The sequence below is a fragment of the Arabidopsis thaliana genome, chromosome 3, assembly GCF_000001735.4.
Source record: "Arabidopsis thaliana chromosome 3, partial sequence".
NCBI lineage: Eukaryota > Viridiplantae > Streptophyta > Magnoliopsida > Brassicales > Brassicaceae > Arabidopsis > Arabidopsis thaliana.
Genome location: NC_003074.8, coordinates 10,143,519 through 10,162,919, shown reverse-complemented (window position 1 = coordinate 10,162,919; position 19,401 = coordinate 10,143,519). Strand labels below are relative to the sequence as shown.

General features: G+C 34.7%; 8 protein-coding genes and 1 pseudogene across 17 annotated transcripts; 4 read left to right on the top strand and 5 right to left on the bottom strand.

Annotated features, from left to right (window-relative positions):
- Positions 1-596: 596 nt before the first annotated feature.
- SGF29a (SGF29 tudor-like domain-containing protein) lies at positions 597-3,699 on the top strand. 5 transcript variants are annotated; one of them, NM_001161178.2, is made up of 9 exons: positions 642-1,046; positions 1,734-1,827; positions 1,964-2,040; positions 2,250-2,356; positions 2,437-2,522; positions 2,772-2,825; positions 2,906-3,059; positions 3,169-3,182; positions 3,281-3,627. In NM_001161178.2, the coding sequence occupies exons 1-9, from the start codon at positions 926-928 to the stop codon at positions 3,381-3,383; spliced, it is 810 nt and encodes a 269-aa protein (NP_001154650.1). In that variant the 5' UTR covers positions 642-925; the 3' UTR covers positions 3,384-3,627. The 5 variants fall into 5 exon arrangements, with proteins under 5 accessions (NP_001326215.1, NP_001154650.1, NP_001326213.1 ...); NM_113661.4 differs by having other exon boundaries at positions 661-1,046; positions 2,247-2,356; positions 3,281-3,654; NM_001338876.1 differs by having other exon boundaries at positions 661-1,046; positions 2,241-2,356.
- A 159-nt stretch (positions 3,700-3,858) lies between these two features.
- On the top strand, positions 3,859-4,626 carry AT3G27450 (annotated as a pseudogene). Its single transcript has 3 exons — positions 3,859-4,094; positions 4,197-4,423; positions 4,541-4,626.
- A 78-nt stretch (positions 4,627-4,704) lies between these two features.
- On the bottom strand, positions 4,705-7,482 carry UKL5 (uridine kinase-like 5; the record flags this gene model as incomplete). Of its 3 annotated transcripts, NM_113659.2 has the most annotated exons (13): positions 7,269-7,482; positions 7,101-7,192; positions 6,953-7,022; positions 6,752-6,867; positions 6,572-6,668; positions 6,411-6,490; positions 6,055-6,333; positions 5,904-5,964; positions 5,765-5,825; positions 5,588-5,681; positions 5,434-5,506; positions 5,271-5,353; positions 4,705-5,183 (listed from the first exon to the last, which is right to left on the bottom strand). In NM_113659.2, exons 1-13 carry the CDS (start codon positions 7,363-7,365, stop codon positions 4,989-4,991), a joined length of 1,398 nt encoding a protein of 465 aa, NP_189380.1. In that variant the 5' UTR covers positions 7,366-7,482. The 3 variants fall into 3 exon arrangements, with proteins under 3 accessions (NP_189380.1, NP_001326122.1, NP_001326121.1); NM_001338873.1 differs by having other exon boundaries at positions 4,705-5,353; NM_001338874.1 differs by lacking the exon at positions 7,269-7,482 and having other exon boundaries at positions 4,989-5,183; positions 7,101-7,213.
- PBB1 (N-terminal nucleophile aminohydrolases (Ntn hydrolases) superfamily protein) lies at positions 7,473-10,462 on the bottom strand. 3 transcript variants are annotated; one of them, NM_113658.3, is made up of 9 exons: positions 10,304-10,462; positions 9,867-10,028; positions 9,228-9,369; positions 8,999-9,095; positions 8,853-8,922; positions 8,653-8,757; positions 8,474-8,572; positions 8,057-8,144; positions 7,473-7,944 (listed from the first exon to the last, which is right to left on the bottom strand). In NM_113658.3, exons 2-9 carry the CDS (start codon positions 10,008-10,010, stop codon positions 7,868-7,870), a joined length of 822 nt encoding a protein of 273 aa, NP_566818.1. In that variant the 5' UTR covers positions 10,011-10,028; positions 10,304-10,462; the 3' UTR covers positions 7,473-7,867. The 3 variants fall into 3 exon arrangements, with proteins under 3 accessions (NP_566818.1, NP_850641.1, NP_001189989.1); NM_180310.1 differs by having other exon boundaries at positions 7,578-7,942; positions 10,304-10,403; NM_001203060.1 differs by having other exon boundaries at positions 7,659-7,944; positions 9,885-10,028; positions 10,304-10,441.
- Positions 10,463-11,531: 1,069 nt separating this feature from the next.
- On the bottom strand, positions 11,532-11,927 carry AT3G27425 (ECA1-like gametogenesis related family protein). Its single transcript, NM_001084747.2, has one exon. It carries the CDS (start codon positions 11,860-11,862, stop codon positions 11,545-11,547), a length of 318 nt encoding a protein of 105 aa, NP_001078216.1. The 5' UTR covers positions 11,863-11,927; the 3' UTR covers positions 11,532-11,544.
- A 572-nt stretch (positions 11,928-12,499) lies between these two features.
- On the bottom strand, positions 12,500-14,365 carry AT3G27420 (bromodomain testis-specific protein). The gene is made up of 7 exons (NM_113657.4): positions 14,243-14,365; positions 13,717-13,985; positions 13,542-13,646; positions 13,369-13,455; positions 13,225-13,283; positions 12,948-13,101; positions 12,500-12,855 (listed from the first exon to the last, which is right to left on the bottom strand). The coding sequence occupies exons 2-7, from the start codon at positions 13,969-13,971 to the stop codon at positions 12,781-12,783; spliced, it is 735 nt and encodes a 244-aa protein (NP_566817.1). The 5' UTR covers positions 13,972-13,985; positions 14,243-14,365; the 3' UTR covers positions 12,500-12,780.
- Positions 14,366-14,927: 562 nt separating this feature from the next.
- AT3G27415 (uncharacterized protein) lies at positions 14,928-15,854 on the bottom strand. Its single transcript, NM_001125247.1, has one exon. The coding sequence runs from the start codon at positions 15,543-15,545 to the stop codon at positions 15,018-15,020; it is 528 nt and encodes a 175-aa protein (NP_001118719.1). The 5' UTR covers positions 15,546-15,854; the 3' UTR covers positions 14,928-15,017.
- On the top strand, positions 15,028-15,549 carry AT3G27416 (uncharacterized protein; the record flags this gene model as incomplete). Its single annotated transcript, NM_001125248.2, has 1 exon — positions 15,028-15,549. One exon carries the CDS (start codon positions 15,028-15,030, stop codon positions 15,547-15,549), a length of 522 nt encoding a protein of 173 aa, NP_001118720.2.
- A 1,165-nt stretch (positions 15,855-17,019) lies between the features above and the next one.
- AT3G27410 (uncharacterized protein) lies at positions 17,020-17,849 on the top strand. Its single transcript, NM_113656.2, has one exon. It carries the CDS (start codon positions 17,278-17,280, stop codon positions 17,674-17,676), a length of 399 nt encoding a protein of 132 aa, NP_189377.1. The 5' UTR covers positions 17,020-17,277; the 3' UTR covers positions 17,677-17,849.
- The last annotated feature ends 1,552 nt before the right edge of the window (positions 17,850-19,401 follow it).

Genomic DNA, 19,401 nt, shown 5'->3' with positions numbered 1-19,401 from the left:
GTTAGGAGTTTATTATTAAACAGCAAAAAAGAAAGAAAAAAAAACTATTAAGCTAACCACGTGGCAGCTTAATAGATAATATTATGATAATTACTGATTTTTTTGTCTATGATTATGAATATATTATACCTAGATTAAAAATTAACCACACATCAACAAGTGTTCAGTGCAATATATGTTTTTTCTTATCCTATAGTGTTCTTAAAAAAGGAAACAAAAATGTAAGTTACAAAATAGTATTATAAAGTAAATTTAAAAAAATTAGTATAGGTTGTTTCTTATTCTATAAGTGTTGCCTTATAAATAAAAAATTTAAGTTTTCCAAAAATAGTATAAATTAATCTTATAAGGTTTTAATTGTTTGACTCAAGTGATGATAAAATTTATTTTTATTTCTCTTAAAGAATTTTGTCCCAAAAGAATAAAGCTTTGATTAAGTAAATATGGTTCATACAAACTACAAAGTTACTTAATTTCCATAACCAAGTTTTTTAAATCTGATTTTAGTATTTTACAGTAAAATTTTTACTTATATCTGTCTAATCTACATTTAAATTACACACTCCTAAAGCTCATTAACTACAAATATATCTATTTAGAACTATAGAATATGCTTTGGAAAACTGTCCCTATATATAAAACGAAGTCGTACTCATACTTGATCTGCCAATCACAAATTAACAGAAAACACAACTAAATTGCGATTTGAATTTATTAAATCGTAAAACTGAGATCTTCTCTGAGATTTTTCTCCTCCTAAAGTTTGAAACTTTGAACATAAAAATTGTATTTTTTTTTTTGAAGTTTCCAGCAAAAAAAAAATTGAAACTTTCAGTGATTGGAATTTTAATTTGTGTTTTAGTTTGGTGGGTTTCTTTATCGGGATCGTTGTCGTGGATTTTTGTTTGTAGCAGCTTGAAAGACGATGTCGTCGTCGCCGGACATTGCCGGAATCTTAGATAATACGAAGGAGCTTGATCGGTTAAGAAAAGAACAAGAGGAAGTTCTTGTGGAGATTAATAAGATGCATAAGAAGCTTCAAGCTAGTAAGTGTTTCCATTTTCAGCCATAATTTTGTGATGAACCGAAGTAAGAAGCTTTTGATCTTCTTCTCTTAGTCTGATTTTCAATTGGTTTAGTTATGGTATTTTGATAATTTGGGTTTGGATCTTGAAGTAATTAGTTAGAACTCTTTATTACATTGATTGAAATTAGATGTTGAAAAAGTTTGAATTTTGAATACAATTGTCAGGGAAGAAAACCAAGTAAGAGACTTTAGTTATTCATGAAATTTTTTGTTGTAATGTAGAGATTGGCAAGTGAGGATTTAGCCAATTTGGTAGTTTATCTTTCTGCATTTGTTCTTGTGGTTCTTTTAACTTGTTTATGAGTTTTAAAATTTCTCGATTAAGCCTTGGTTTCGTACTTAGAAAGGATCGTCATAGCGGATTCGATATATCGGTTTATCTGTTATGGTAACAAATTAATGAGAATCTGAAGCATTTTCAAGCGAAATTAGCTCGTCTTGAGGAGTAGATTCATGCTGAATAAAGCTTATTTCAGCTAAAGTGGATTGAAGTTAATATGACTTTATGACTGATATTTGCTTTCAGTCGTATTAGATAGTACATATCCTCATTTGGTGGTATCAGATATAAGTATTATTGAGCCTCTAATACTTATCTACTTGGTGAATTATCTGGCTGACTCTTGTGTATGTGTTGAAAATGCAGCGCCGGAGATAGTTGAGAAGCCTGGTGATATTTCATTGTCAAAGCTTAAAAATTTGTACATTCAAGCAAAAGAGCTTTCAGAAAGTGAAGTAACGTAAGCCATATTTCTTCATCATTTCCTTTCAGTTGTAACATCAGTTTTGAATGGTTTAGAGAGTGATGATACAACTAAAATGACACAATTTTTTGTGTGCCAAAAACAAATATCTAAAGCTTTGTGTACAATGCAGCGTTTCAAATATTCTGCTTACTCAGTTGGATTCTCTGCTTCCATCTGGACCAACTGGGCAACAACGCAGAAAATTAGGTATACTTCCATTACTGTTTAGACTCTTCTTTGAATATTTCAGGCTAGTCATGTAATGTATATACTCTTTGGGCGTTATTTGTTTTTGTGAGAAAGATAAGACTTGATACTCTCTTTTGTGTCTCAAACCTCTCCAATGATTTGATATATATATAAGAGGGATTAAGCTTTTTACGATGCTTGTAATGATATCACATAAGTGGCAGAAGGCAACGAACAGAAGAGAAAGAGAATGAAAGTAGATACAGATGTAACAAGAGTTTCTCCTTCCATGAGAAATCAAATCGAGGCATATGCTAGTCTAAAGGGTGAACAGGTACAGCAACAACAGCTACTTCTTTCTTTTGAGTTTCCACCAAAATTGGCTAACTTTTTTGTGGCATCTGATTTATGTAGGTTGCTGCAAGAGTCACAGCTGAAGATGCCGAGAAGGATGAATGGTTTGTGGTGAAAGTTATTCACTTCGACAGAGAAACAAAAGAGTAAGCTCGAATCCTTTTAGTAAGATTCTCTTATTGGTTAGGAGAGGGAACAGTCATCATTATCAAACAATTTTAGGTATATGTGTGTGCTAAAAGAGAGATTTAGACAACTTTTAATGAATCTGATGGTTAATGGTCAAGTATCCATATAAACTGGTAGATAGCCGTTATGACGCAGTTATGGTAAATATGTTGCTCTTCCATAGATTCATATATGGGTCTAAATAAAGTTTCAAACTTTTTTCACAGAGTTGAAGTACTTGATGAAGAACCAGGAGATGATGAAGAAGGAGGTGGCCAGAGGTAACTAAGAGCTCTTTATAACTCAGAAACTTTCGCAATGACATTGAGTAACTTGCTAATTATTCTCTTGTAATCTGAAGGACGTATAAACTATCAATGTCATGTATTTTACCGTTTCCAAAACGGAATGATCCTTCAAGCACACAAGAGTTTATACCAGGGAAACACGTCTTAGCTGTATATCCAGGAACCACAGCCCTCTACAAGGCAACTGTTATAAGTACCCCACGAAAGGTTAGCTGTTTTTCACGCACCATTTCAGACTCATTTCAACAATGTATAAGAAACCAATAAGAACTAACCTCAAGCTATTCAAACCCGCATGATGCATATCTGGTTCCAGAGGAAATCTGACGAGTAAGTTCCTCCACACCTTTGTTCATATAGTTAAACATTTCTAGTTAAGATTTAAGAATCCCAAAGTGTTTAACTATGAACATTTCTGATTATATTAGGTACTTGCTAGAATTTGATGATGATGAAGAAGACGGAGCATTACCTCAAAGAACAGTGCCATTCCACAAAGTGGTAGCTTTACCAGAAGGCCATCGCCAGTAATTTTAGATGGATACAATGAAATAAGAGACGATTTCTTTGGGCCAGAGTGTAAGTTAAGAGTTGTTGCCTTTGTTTGTGATGATGACTTTGAAGAATAAAAAGGTATGTTTTAACTTTTTATTATTTCAATTTGTGGCAAAACTACTCTAGCAACATTTGTAACATTTAAATGTGTATATATGAATGGAACCATGGGTATGTATATCATATTGAGACACAATTTAAAAAAAAATTACATTTTTCTAAGATTTTGCGGTTTTCATCCATATCACAAAAGCTTGTATTTGCGGTTAAATTCTGCATTTGCGGTTACTGAAACTACCATAAACGGACTCCCCATCGATGAATTTACCGAACATTCCTCGACAATCCATGCATATACGGTTAGTCTATTTTCCCGTAAAACTTACATCCAAGGTTGAAAACCGATAGACAGGATTCTTCTCTTATTATAATGAGTCTTACTTAATCTGCATTGTCGACCAATTGTCCAAGAATACGTTCTTTCCATACTCGGATCTCGACTCGCGGTTCCCGGTCCCGGCATTTCTTTAAACTAATCCCGAGCCACAAACCACTACTTATCATGTGTCATTTATTGGTTTACCGTTCACCCTAAGGAATCATCCCAATTAGCATCAATAATCCGCGGTTAAGTGATTCTATATACTAGCTAATGAAGGGTCTAATGAGTTTTGTAGCTAGAAAACGGTTTGGACTTTTTATGGCATGTCAATTAATTAAACTAACACAGCAAGGTTAGTTTGTCGTAACATAACACAACTTCGACGCTAGGGTTTTGCTCCACGGCTTTTGTAGATAATATTATTACAAGGTGTAGCCAATTTCACCTACTGCTGAAATCTGAGAAATGTTCTTGGTTTGTTTTGGATGATGATAATTGCAGCTCAACTACTAACAGATTTATCACATCAAAGGATCATGCTTCAGTGCAGCTCAACATTGGTCATCTTGATGCTAATGGACTCTACACTGGTCAATTCACTACCTTTGCTCTCTGCGGTTTTGTCCGTGCTCAGGTTTGTCAAGTTTAGCTTCTTGATCATAAATCTTGTTACTCTAGCTATAGAATTGGCCCTGGATCATTGTGTTATTAGTGTTGGAAACATTGTTAATGGTTTCTTGAAACGATGTAGGGTGATGCGGACAGTGGAGTCGATAGGCTAAGGCAGAAAAAGAAGGTTGAAGCCAAACAACAGTAAGACCAACAAGCTTGTTTTCTAGGTTTTTTTGAAACTTGTAACTGTTTTTTTTTTTTTTTACTTTCTTGTTCTGCAAAGATAGTTTTGGTTTGAAAGATAATGGAATGAGATGTTTAGTTCCTGTTGATGTTCTATGCCAAAATAGATCAATAATGTAGCTATTAGCATATACAACTATAAGATTGGAGATTAGTCTACCCAAAAAGAAATGTATGTGTTTCAATGTGATGTTAGATAGAGTTATTGATAGAAATAGGATAAATATTAGCTAAACAAGAGAATGAAGATTGGAGAAACTCAGGATGAATCAGTAGGTTATTCAAGTTTAGTATGATGATGAAGGCATGGCTTTGTTGGAACTATAGAAGAGCATATCTTTGTTTTAGCTTCTTAACTTGAGATTTGTAGACAAGCTTGATACTTTTGAATTAATGTTGTTTGTCCCAAAGTAACGGTCTGCAAATTCTCCCAAGCCTGGAATCACACGTGAGTCCTCATTGAGAGATGAATCGATTTCCGATGTCACAATCTTTAGCATCGGGAATTTCTTGCAAAGCGCGTGGATGCCTTGAGGTGCCTGCGGTTTTTTCTTGTGTTAGTAATAATAATGATGATTACAGAGAGAAACATGGACAAGAGGTTTGTTTGGTTGGTCTTTAGTTACTGCTATAAGATTGAGAAAGATGATATGTGATTCTGGAACTCCCTTGCTTAGAAGCAAAGTTATAGCTTTAACTGCAGAGTAGCCTGTTAACACTTTCAGAAGTTAGATATTTCTGCAACAATTTGTAACATTGGTCTAGATTTTTATATGGGTTACTATGAACCTGATGCTAGAACAGGGTCAAGGAGGAAGACATGTCTGCTTGAGATATCTTTTGGCAACTTCTCATATATTAACTGCAATAAACATCATTTGAATGAGAAAGAGTTGAGCTGAGATGTATGGGGGAAACATGTTCGAAGGCAATGGAATCTGACCTGACGACCATCGTTATTCTCTCTGTGAATGAGGATTTTACCAATCTTAATCCCATTGCAGCAAGCTCTTAGAGCGTTTTCCATGCTTTCTCCACTGTAAGTAGTGAAAACTTTAAGCTACGAAGCAGAGGCCACAAACCCGAAAGAAATGAGACAGAAAAGTGATGTATTATATACCTTCTGATCACTGAGACACCGCACAATCTCTTGCAGAAGTCGACTCCAGTGTACACTGACCCTGTTAAGTCTCAAGAGATGGTAGCTTAAGTGACATTTAATCTTTAACTTTCCTCAAACTTTAAAGCGGCTTAGTTACCTGTTGGAGTTGTGATCTGTTTCTCTGTGAAAGGAAGATGACCAAGTCCATGTTCCACGACCTGAAACAAACATATACAACTCCACTCTTAGTTTTGATCTTTCTAAGCAACCTATCATCGGAAAACTAATGTTTTGATCGGTCTTTTTACCAGTCGAATCAATCGGTCAGCGTAGAAGACGAAATCATGCTTGGTTGTGTTGATATCACGGATAAGAGTATGCATTCCTTTGATCTGGAATGTTGAAGATATGATGAAGATGTTTGAGTATATCTTACAGAGATTGTGTTGGCACAGCTTTGTACGAATATGTTGTACAATGAGATCAATTGCAACATCATTATCTCCTCCTCGTGGAATGATTATATCAGCATACTTCATCGACGGCTGAATGTATTCATCGAAGCTCGGCTTCACAAACTTAGTATACTGAAAACAAAAGTATAGGATATGAGCATTAAGGCCTTAATGATTCATCTAAAGCTAAGTAAACTATACACTGAAACCTGTTCAAGCACATTCTGTATGTTTCTTCCTCTCTCGACGGTGTCACGCTGTATTCTTCTCGAGAGTCGTACATCAGCATCTACAATTGGTAAATATGTATAGGATATGAGCATGAAGGCCTTAATGATTCATCTAAAAGCTAAGGATCATCATACAAAACCTGTATCGACAAAGATCTTCATGTTCATGAGATCACGAACTCGAGGATCATTAAGAACTAGGATTCCCTCTAAGATGATTACATCACCAGGATTAACCTGAAGTAGGACATTGTAATTAGTGTTGCTAATCAATAACTAATGGTGTTTTCTGAGTCTCTGCAAGCAAAAACTAATAGTACCGGACTTGATGATTCAATGCTCTGATGGATTTTGAAATCGTAACTCGGAATGTTCACTGGTTGTCCAGATCGTAACTTCTCCATACATGAAAGTAAAACCTCAGTGTTGAATGCATCTTGTATCAAAAACAAAACAAAGATTCTTAAGAACAAAATTTGAATCGTTCCTTAGATCAAATCATCATAATTGATTTTCCTCACCAGGATGATCGAAGTTATATTCATGAACCTTGTTCAATTTCTCCTTAGTAAGCGAGTGGTAAAACGAATCCTGCAATTATTGAGTCGTCTTACGTACATATCTCACAACGATTTTGATGAAAAAACAGATTATGAGTTTAATAATTACTTGGTTAACAAGGACAACACGTTGATCATGTAACTGAGACATGATCATATTGCAAACCGTCGTCTTCCCGGAGGCGGTTCCTCCGGCAACACCTGATATAAGCAGATCGTTGACGGAATCAGAGAAAATCAGATTTTGAATCATTTGAGAAATCAATGAAAAACGTACCGATCACGAAAGGTTGTTTAAGAGGAGCAGGAGCTGAAGGAGAAACATAGTCACTGATCAAACAGTGATCTCTAACGCCATTAGATAATTTCTCCATCGTCTTCTTCAATCCTATGTTAGTTTTTAAAAAGCTTTTACTCAGATAAATCAAAGAAGAAGAAACAAAAAAACAAATCTGAAGAAAAATAAAAATAAAAGATAAGTGTCGCTCTATAGTAACGTCTTATATGATAAATTCGTATCTCTATTTCCTATATATGTATATACTCGCGTGTAGAGAAATTAGCGGCAACAAAAACACGTCATCCTGAGACAAAAAGCGACGTCGTATTAGGAGATTTGGTTAAACAGCTTGTACAATTCAATTCGGTTTGCACAAACCAATAATAATTTAGGGAAAGTTGTTTTTTTATTTCGAAAGGACGAAGTCTCTCGAGTCTGACCCTCTCTATTGAAATCTAAGAAGGAGAGAGAGGAGTAACAAGATTTGAATGATCCTTAAACATGGGAAGAAGACAAGACTGGGAAGATGAGATCATGAGAGTACACAGAGCCTTGATGTAGATCAATGCAAAAGAAGATATATGAGATTGATTGAATTATTCCTCCATAGCTTCACCAACTTCTGTGATTTCGACTCGCTCCAGCAATGGGGTGATTTTGGTGAGAAGAACCTCTGTTACACAATAAATCAACAAAAATGAAGTGAGAAAAACTGAGGATTTCGACTAGCTAAAGGCGAGGGCGGCGATGCAAGTTTCTTTGTTGTGTGTTTGAGAGTAACTTACCAGTTTTCTTGGTGAAGGAATAGCCTTTGCTGCTGACATAGGTTCTTGGGTTTGGTTCCATGTAGTTCCTGAGATATTCCTTGTTCCCCTGTTTGCCAATATTGTGTCCAATAATAAGCTCAAAAGCAACAAAACATACACATGTAATGCAAAAGAGTTTGATCTGGTGGTGAATAACTTGGGTCAGCTTAATATGTACATGCAGAACTGAGGTCTAGGATTGCATTAAACCAAATGGAGAGGTTGTTTTACTTTTATTTAATGGCAATGCTAAGAGTTGGGTTTTGTGAGGTTTGATGGCGATTTACTTGGTCACTGTTATGTCTATGAGATGATAAACTATGAGTCTAACATGCTGACCAAAGGTAGATTTGTGGATTAATCAAAGGTACAGGTTAAAGTAGGGTGAAGACAAACCTTTGTGATCACGCAGATGTCCACGTTGCTACCACTACCCAGGTCATTGAATATACCCGAGCATATGGATTCAGCGACCAGCTTAATTCCTTCATCCCTCTAGAGGATTTTGTAAACAAGAATAATCAGACAGATGAAAATAACGTCTCTGGATATTGAAACGTGAATGGCTTACTTACAGTTAGGCCTTCTTTATACTTTGCCTCAAACACAGACATAGCAGCAAGAGAACCCGAACCCATTGTGGCGAATGGAAGAGTGTCAGTTGAACCGTGTGGGTATATCTGTTTATAAAATAAACAGGTCAAATATGATATGAATAACAACAAACAAACAAAAAAATCTCTTCTCAGTATACTGTCGGGGATGTATAACTTACAGTATGCAGATGTGGACCAGTGATATCAACTCCACCGAGTACAAGAGCAGCAGAGACATGACCTTGGTAGCTGAAATGAATCTTAGGCAGTTAAATCATCTATGTTTCTTTAAGACGAGTTTCTGGAGGAGAAAGAACAAATTTACCTGAAAAGATGTTTTTTGAGAAGGGTCAAAGCAGTAATGACCCGAGAGTCTCGACCAGTCTGGTAACGATGCAATCGCAGCTGTGAGCTGACCATATCTGGACAATAAGAAAGAAACCAAGATAACTAAGCATCAATTTCTATGAAGTGATGCATTATGCCAGTTAGATTCTGATTTCTTTGACAGAGAAAACAAAATCTGCCCCACTGAAGGTAGAAAGTATATATACCAGTGACTGCTTCAGTATCAGCCGCAGTTCCTGCACCACAGCAATATATGTTTGGTGCCATATAGTGAATCTTCTCACAGTTCTTATCAGCAACAATTGGCCCCTCAGTTGCTCGGGTATCTGCCCCTAGTATCACACCATCCTATACAAAGCCCGAATATCAAAATCAATATTACACAGCTTCCACAATAATTTACTAAAAAAAGCAATCAAAAGACAACAATTAGAACACAAGAACTCAAACATCTTACACGTCTAGATACTATGTTCTAAACTATACGGAGAGACAAGAGCTAACGATAAGAACCACCACATTATCACTAAGCAAAACCTACTTTAGATGAAACTCATACAAGGATCTATCATGCGAAACTGAAAGTGCTCGTCAATAACGACCCTAAAGAGTTTAACAGACACAAGTAAACAATCACATTATAGTAGAGCAATCTAATCAATGTGCCTGCGACTCAGTCTTAGGCCTCAACTTCTTGACTAACCAATTCTAAAAAGATCTAATTTTAACTTCCACAATACAAAACTTAGTTCTCAGCTGACTAAGAACAAAAACAGTTCCCATGAAACTATTACTCTATGCAATCTATGGACAAGAAACTAATGTGAGAGAATAAAAAACCATACCTTGAAAATCAAACCAACAATGGTTGTTCCAGTCTTCAAAAAAGACGGAGCTTTAAGACCCTTTTGTGTAAGCATATCATTTCTCTTACACAGATCGAAGCTAAACCCACCCTTTGGCGGAACATCTACGGTTGATTGCGACATTTTTTCAAATTGACAAGTCTACAATCACAAAAAGTTAAGTACTTTAGCATCAAAACGATTACCCATAAGAATAAACTAGTTTCCCGAAATCTTCTGAAGCAATTTGAGATTAGGGTTGAATAATTTCTTCAATATCAAAGAGACCAATAAAAGTTCAATCAAAAACCCTCGGATCGAGAGAAACCGTAGAATCGAATCGAGCAAGAGAGACTTCAAGAAGAGAAGTGCGAGAGTGATGAAGGAAGATACCAACAATTCAAAAAAACTCAGCTTGAGAAGAAGAGTAAATTTACCTTGATGAATTTTGCTTGAATCGGGAAAAAAAATAGAACAAGAGAAGAAGAGAGAGGTGAAGCAAAAGTTACAAAAAGAAGGAGAGTTTTCTTCTTCCCCAATTAACCTTTAGAGACACAGAGGACATACTTAAACATCTAGGGATACTTTGGTCTTTCTACAAATAGAGCTTGAACTCTTAGGTTTAAATGGGCCTTTTTCCTTGTTGTTGAGCCCATTTATATATCCATCCGATTGTACAATTAAGGTATTAAGCTTCTTAGGCCCAATAAGTATACATCCCAACTAATCGACGGCTACAATAACACGGCAAAAACACCCGAAAATTACCCATCCGTTCAATACCTCAAATTTTTTTTGTTAGAAAAAAACACTTGTACATTTAAATATATATTTGATCTAAAAATTCTTCACATCCTTGAATTGTTGGTGGATTTAAATCTACCTTCCAAAACAATTAAACGATGTTAAATGTTAACCTTATGAGTCATGTATAGAGATTGATATATACAATCTTTTTCAAAATTTTACAAATATATTAACTGGTGTAATATGGTGATAACAAGTAGGTTATTTATGAAAATATAAGAGTATAAATGGGTTAAAAACACTCATGAGTAAAAACAAACACTTATTGAATTTGTAAGAAATGTCATTATTATTAGTAATTTATATTTAATTTATTATATACTATATTATCTCGATCTCATCTCGTATGTTGTTATTATTATTATTATTTATTTTTAGACTTGAATTTCCAATAAATGTCATTATTATTATCGGCTTTCATATGTTTTGACTAAGATCATTTTTTATCGTATGTTATTTCATCTTTTACATGGTTTATCCATTTATTTATGAAATCCGATAATATTATAAGTGTGAGTCAAAACATGATTTAATTTGGGGATTTCTTTTAACTACACAAATGTTAACATATATTTCTAAGGTGGCAAAAATAATAATATAATTGATAAATATTTTACATAGTTTACAAATGGATTAGTTGATTTTTGAAATCAAAATTTATAAATTAATTTCCAACAAATGAGGAATGATTACATATTTACATTTATGTTGATATCCTTTTGAAAACCGAAAGAGTAAGATAAATATGAGACCTCAAACATTCAACACGTATAGAGAGTTAGGGATTTTATGTGTAACTTGAACAAAGTTAAAAAATTATAATGTAAATATGATTTTTATTATTATATTATTATTAAGAGATAAACAAAACTTATAGACTTAATGGAGACATTGCTGGAAGAGGATCGCTATAAATACAAATTAATCTAAAGGTAGTAATAGGGTAAGTTTTGCCAGGATAGACAAGCAAGGCACAAGTAGTAGGAAGTGAAAACACTGCTCTGCAACAATTTCTTGTTAGGAGACTATAATCTTTGTTATACGCTAATTGCAACGCATGGAAACATCCCGGTATATAGTCTATGTTGGTTCTCGAACAATAATTTTTCTGAGCTTTCGATTGTTGCAATATTAATGCAGAGATTAGGACTAACAAGAAAAACATCACTTTGGTTTGTTTTAGTTTCATTTTTGAGAAGATCGAAAAAGCAAATTTTTGTTGTGGGTTGGTATTGTATGTAGTTGAGATCTTTTTTCGGGGATCTGTTAGATGCTATGTAGGAAATTATATATATAGAAAACCTATAAGAATAGTTTGGAAAGGAGATTCACATTCTCAATTTATACTAATATATTAATAAAATAGTCAAGTCAACCAAAGAATATTGGTTTTAGAACAAAATTACCAAAAGTTTAACATATATCAATCTTAATTCTTAAATATAACTTTTTTGTTGATAATCAAATTATTATATTAATATCAAGCAGCTAGTTCAAACTTCCCCCATTAGTAAAGCTCTAGAAATATTTCATAGCTTTTTATTGACTGTCATAAAATAATTATTCAGATTTTATTTCCAAATAAAATAAAATAAAAATATCTTTTTTTTTCATGTTACGATTTTTTTTTTCGTTTTACTTTGAAATCAAAATTTGTTTTTGTTTGATTTATTTAAAAGTCTTGAATACCGTTTTAATGATTTTTTGTGCTTAGGTAAAACATCTTATAGGACGAGAAATATTTTCCCTATCTTAGTTTCTAACCGAAACTGATACAATGACAGACGATTAAAACAAAAATAATGAAATTGATACACACTATCTAAAGAGATTAATCGTCTAACAGACACATTAGCAAACTATGTGTTTTCTTTGGATTCATGTCATGATGTGGTCAATGATTTTTTGTTAGAGAAATCTTCATGGGACGAAGGACAAAGTCTTACCAAATCAGAACCGATTTTCATTTGTTAACCGTCCATGTAAGACCAACTACTACACGGCTTAACCGGACTAATCAGGAAAACAAAAAAAGTAGGAAATATATTAAACCGGTTTAGCCCATCACACCATCTCAACATCCCAGTCCATATATATACAGCCAAAGTTAGCTAGGGAGCGAGCTTCTGGGCCTCTTGACTGCTCCTACATAGAAATGCAATCTCCATAACATGACCTTGTCCTGAAGAAAACACAGTTTGGTTGAAATGCTGTTAGTTTTCCATTAATACTCATCGGAACCAGAGAATCAATTAACTACGGATTGTGTCTTACCGCCTGATCAAGGTTGACGATAACCTTATCGTTGAAATCTCTGCCAGATGCTATGCAATGATTTCCTACTATTTCAGCGACGCGGTTGAGATTCCTCTCAGGCAGCTCCTTGATCGATTTCTGAAGCTCCCGAATTTCACCACGAGTCATAGGTCTGTTTTAAAAGAGTTAACAACTAACACATAAGTAACCACCAACAAAGAATGTTCTCATAAGGAAAACTCTTTAACTGATTATATAATGGCACAAACTAGAGATCAATTAGACCACACTATACCTGCAAGTCGCCACCACATCGTCAAGAAGTCTCTCGAGTTCCTGCTGCATATTGTCCAGCTTTCAAAACAAAACATATGCAGAAGTTAGCTATATTAGATGATTGATCTTTCTGCAAGCTAGATATACTAATGTGGAACATTACTTTGGACAGCAGAACATTTGAATACTGTGACGTTATGTTCTTGACCATATCAGAGTCAGACCTCAGAAGTAGTTGAATATCATCTTCCTGAAGGAATTTTGAGAAAACAAAATGAAAGATATACAAGTATGTTTCAAGCAAGAGGATTAAGAACATATAAGTAAAAGACGAACTCTCGCTCCTCCGGTTTCTTCAGGAACAAAATCGCTCGGCGACGATGACTGACATTTGTTCCCTAGCTGAGAAATTAGATACAGAGAGCGTACACATTCCTGCATCTGCAAACGAATTGCAATAATATTGAGTACTCTTTCATCATACGATATTAGAAGTAGAACTCTGAAGTACCTCATCAACTTCTGGACTTAGATTCCTCACACACTGCCTTAACAAAACATTCAAATTATCTTTCTCAACATTTGACATCCCAGCTCCTATAACACTCTCAGAATGCCTCTCATTGGCTTCTTGTTGATCATGATGTGAGATCCTCTCACCTAGAGACAAAAGCTCAGCTACTTGAGATCTGTAACTACCAAAAGTATCTCCTCTGCTTCTTTGGATTTCAGATGATGGACACGCTTCTGCTGTTCTTTTAGGCATAGCTTCAATAAACACTGCAATGTACGCAACAACGCCTTAATCGATAAAAGCAGACAATTTCACGAGATAGAGTACTATACAAACTAGGATTATGAATTTGAGAGTGTGAAATCGAATTGCATATCAAAATAGAGAAAAATAGCGAAGAACCAATCAAGTATCGGTTTCTCTACAGTGATACGACGATCGGGGAAAAGCAAATTCCGTTTATATCCCGAAATAATGAACAATTCAAGGAAGTTCAAAAAAACTATGTAGCCGCGAAACTCACCGAGTAAACTGTCTCGCCGGAGATTAATGTCGCTGGGAACTGCCGCCGATTTGAATCGACGGATAGAAGCCGAAAAGGGTTAAAAAGTGATAACGACAAAAAAGTAGACTGCTTGCCGTTTTTATGTTAGCCATTATGGAACACGTGCGTCGTGGATTACAAAGCTTATGAGTATTATCATGGGCCTTACATTTTAAATGGGCCTTATTTATTTTGGGCTCAGTTTACTTTCTCATCTCTAATTAGACTCATTCACAAGATTGCAGTAGATTTATTTATTTTTAGTTTACGAAATGTAAATGTTTCGTTGACTTTTAAATGTGCTTCTTCAGTTACGTGTATGAATTTGTATTGAACAATTGAACTTCCACTTAATATTGAGTTATTGACTAACTGGTACGTTAATCAAGTTTTAATTCTTAGTATTTTGTATAGCTTAAATTAAAATTAACTTTTGTTGAAACAGTGCTCATTTAGTTACCACAAAATCAATCTCAATAGTCACGTGTTCTCAATTGTTTCTTGAAAGTTGGGAATTATCATTACCACATGTTCTCTTTTTACTAACAAAAGATCAAACCAATAAAATTTTAAGACAAGTTCCGATGGACCCGGTCAACCAAAACTTTGGTCAAATCTGTAGAATTCCCTATAAATTAAATTTTACCTCTTCCTTAATCTCTCAAAAATAACTCTTTTCTTCTTTTTAATCTTTTTTAGCACTAATCATAAACCACAAAAATACATAATTAATCACCACAAAAGCAATTCACATTCACCACAAAATGACAATGACACTTAAACTCCTATCTCTCGCCGTGGCTGCCTTGGCCATCACCGCCGTCTTGGCCGCCGATCCTCCAACACCGGCAAACGCACCGAAAGCCAACGGCGAAAAGAACTCTACCTCTCCTTCTCCCGCCGCCGCAGCATCCCCAAAATCACCCACGGCCTCCGCCCCAACCTCACCGCCTACAGCTGCTCCAACCATGGCCAAGAAAAATTCCACCGGAACTCCAAGCCCTTCCCCATCTTCCCCATCTCCAAAGTCATCATCAGCCAAAACTCCGGCTTCAAGCCCTGACTCAAGCTCCGGTGATTCTTCCGAAGGTCCTACCAGCTCCTCTGACGCACCTACCGCCTCCTCTCCGCCAGCTCCGACTCCAGAAATGTCTCCATCTTCCGATGACGGAACTGGCGCCAGTGACGGCCCTGAAGCTTCGGCTCCTGCGGCAGGAGCCTCATCGCTTGTGATCTCTGTCTCGGGCTCTGTTCTCGCAGCCGTTGCATGGCTTTTCTTCATATGATTGAATATTACTAGTATTTTCTTGGAGATTTCATACTACATTTAAGATTATATTATACGTTTCATATTTCAATTTTTGGGTTTATTTTAAAACAGTTTGTTCTCCGGCCCGATTTTTCACACGTTAAATTCGTGCATAGTACGGAGGTTAGGATATTTGATGTTGTTACAAATGTTTAGTTTGTGTTATTTATGTTTATGTAATCTTTAGTCATTATAACAATAACCATGAGATTCTCATTGTTCGAAGGGTCTATTTGTAATTTAATCACATTCATTTTCTAATGATCCTTGCATGGCTAGTATCTATATGTATATAGCATCTCCTTAAGGACAACAATGGGGAGCAACACATATATTAGGTATAGCGTTACAAATTATAGTCTAAATCAACAACAACAAGAAGAGAACCATAATATCAACAATGGGGAGTTCTATTCAATTTTTATTTTTTTGATGAATTCTCTCTCACTTATTTCAAAAAAATATTTCTAAACTCATTATAATTGAGAGCATTGACTCTCTCTAGAGAGCTTTGAGAATTTAATAGAGTCTGACACTTGTCGTCTTGTGATTGGACGCATATTTTTAACAAAAAATAAAGAGATTTTTTTGTTTTCATTCTTTAATTTTTTTTTTCTTTTTCTACCACAAGCTATCAAACGATATGGCTTTTTCGTCCCGTATTCCATTTTACGATGTCATAGAGTAAAGTTTTGATCAATTACTCGATCAACAATTTGATAATATATTCAATTTTGTTTTTGCACATCTATTTTAAAAAAATATTTCAAAATAATGTATGTTTAATATGTTATGAATTACAATAATTATTAAGTCTTATTAAATAAAAAAATTTTAAAATAATATATTTTTTTCTGAGAACCCCACTAAGAGAAACTTTGACTGGAGTATGAATTTTTTTTAAAAATACTAAAGCTCTCTTTTTAACTTTTTTTGAAATTTATACTTAAAAAAATAGAGAGATCCTATGAGGAACTCTTTTCATTGGAGATGCTCTAAATACGTTTAAATACATATGATTTTATATAGCTTTCACTTCTCACATACACTTACAAACCGGTCACAAGCACAAGCGTGCCAAACCCAAACTTGCGGCCGCAAATACTATAAAAACAATTTCAGCTTTATAATTTTGTATTTGTTAGGTAGTCTAGTGGTAAAGGCTGGTTCTAAATAATCTTCAACACTAAGGTTTGAGTCACTAGAAACGCTAATTTTAACAATTTCCTTTTTAGAATGTTTAAACTATATCCAGTTTTATATTTAGTTTAATCATAAATAATAATTTATTATCAATATGTGTAAAACAGCCTTTTTATTTTTAGTCGTCTTAAAATACTTAAAGACGGCTCTTTAAACAACTAGTTAAAAATACCCTAACCATATTCTAAACATAGTTTAACTTGTAACCATTTTCTTATAGATATAGAAAATTGAACAGCTCGTGAACTCGTATGTGAGTTATGAAACACAACACCTAACCGTAAATAACAATATACAACCATCTCCATTACAAGTTTAAATTCCCAATCTCCATTTCTCCTTCACTTTCAATTCACCTTGATTGTTTAATCGATCTACTTTTGTGAACCTCACAGAAAATCATCGTATATACAATTCAATACTATAACCCCACAAAGGTCCATTTGAATAAAAGAGCCTAGGGGATCAATATATCATCACGTACTATATTACAAATTATACGATGGCGAGTCATTTCTTCCTTGTCTTCATTTTCGTAATTCTAACCGTGGCTAATGGAATTTCAGCAGCTGATTCTGAAAAGTCTCAATCGCCATCTTCATCAAAGACTCTTGCTGACAACAAACCAACAGTAGATAACTCTACAAAGAGTTTGATTGATAGTCTTGGTCCATCTCAAGATTATCCGGATTACGAAATCCCCTTAGAACTTGCACCAGACGGTGTTGTGGTGGTGGGGGATTACGCGCCCATTAGTCCAAGAGGAACCCCCGATACGCTTGCTCAATCTGAAGCGGATCAGGATGTCAAAACCTCGACATCTAGCTCCGCCTCTAGATCTTCTTCAACCGTTTTGGCTATTGTTGTTGTGATGGGAGGAGCCAGCTTATTTTTCTTTTGAAACGGAGAAGATTAATGATATGTTGTTCTATCAATCATAGAGTGTGAAACATGAGATATTTTTCTCTTTGTGTAACATCAAATTCAATTGTGCGTTGGACTTTTTAATGTCATTTTTTAATGTCAACGGGAATTTTCTTTAATAAAATTCTAAAATATCACAATCCGAGTGTGACACATTCAAAAAAAGAGAAACATAATCATGCTGAATATTAATAGAAGCAAATTTCTGGTTCTTAGCCAAAATATCCGTTCGATGAGTACAAGACCGATGATACCAAACAATATTTACGTCTCAAAAATGTGTTTTCCAAATACGTGCTTCCAGGAGCTAGTTAAAGATGTTGAATATCAAACCATTGCCGTTCATAAGATGCACCATTCATGTATCCTCAAGCCCGTACATTATTGCATTGCAATAGTAAGGGACTAATGGCATATTTATGTCATTTATTCGATTGCCGATAGTGTGTGATATGCGCAATATTTGAAATCTACACATTTGCCTCTAATTATATTTTAAAAGCATAATAGTTTTAAGCATTAGTTTACCACAAAAAAAAAGAAAAAAAAAAAAAAAATTGTTTTAAGCATTTAAATGGTTATACCTTAGTTGGTGTTCTCTTTTCCTTAATTGATGCCATTGAAAAAAGTATGTTCTTAGGATAGCCACATTGACAAAAATCATCTACAATTTGCAGTTTTCATATACAAAAATTTAAAATTTATTTTGATTTAACATCGGGTATCCGGGTTTTGCCAAAACGTCCGACTAATCACAGAAGTGAATATGTCTTCAAAAACATCTTAACAAAAGCCAAACTTACCATGTGGGATCTTGAACTCAAAGTTTTTTTTTTTTTTTTTGTGAACTCAAAGTTATATATCTTAATTTTTATTAATATGGATATTTTTGTTATACTTTTACGATAAAGTGACTTATAGTTTTTTTTTTTTTGCTAAATTGCAAATATCATATAGATGAAAAGTGAAGGCAATATCAAAACAGAGAAGATAAAGTTGAAGCTTTGAATATCATTTCGGCTTGAGGTTTTACAAAGTTCAAGTTTTGATATTTATACAGAGACAAAACAGAGTAAAACCCTAATGTGTCTTAACAGGTGGCATCATCCGCTTGAGTCTTCTTCATCAAGGGCCAGGAATCGATTGGTGAGCTTTACCGTAAATGCAGCTGAGTTTGTACGGGTCTCCGACGTCACTGCGTCTCTTTTGCCAGCTCTGGTTTTGTCTTCACATGAAGAAGAAGACCGTTTAATCCAAGTGGGCTTTGACATAGGCTTCTTCTTCAAAGGCTCGCGGCCCATCTTCAATTCTTTAGCAGGTTCTTGGCCCAACATCGTTTTCTTCAGTGATTGAAGACCAGAAGCGGCATCGTTTTGTTTTGCTCTGCTGATAAAAAGATGGTTTTACAAAGTTGTTAAACCCCCGATTGGTTTCTTGGCAAAAAAAATAAAACATGAAACCATATATAATTATATCGATAAAATGACTTATAGTTAGCTGAAACTATGTTTTTTGTCAAGATATAATTAGCTGAAACAATATTTGACTAAACCATTAAAAACGAACAAATAGTTTTCTACCCCAGAAATGTACATGTATCATTAATGTATCAAGCAGTATTAATTACCAACTATCAAGATCATTAAATTTAGTCAGCAGGACAAGAAGAATGTGTATTGTCCGAGATTATTGGACGTAAACA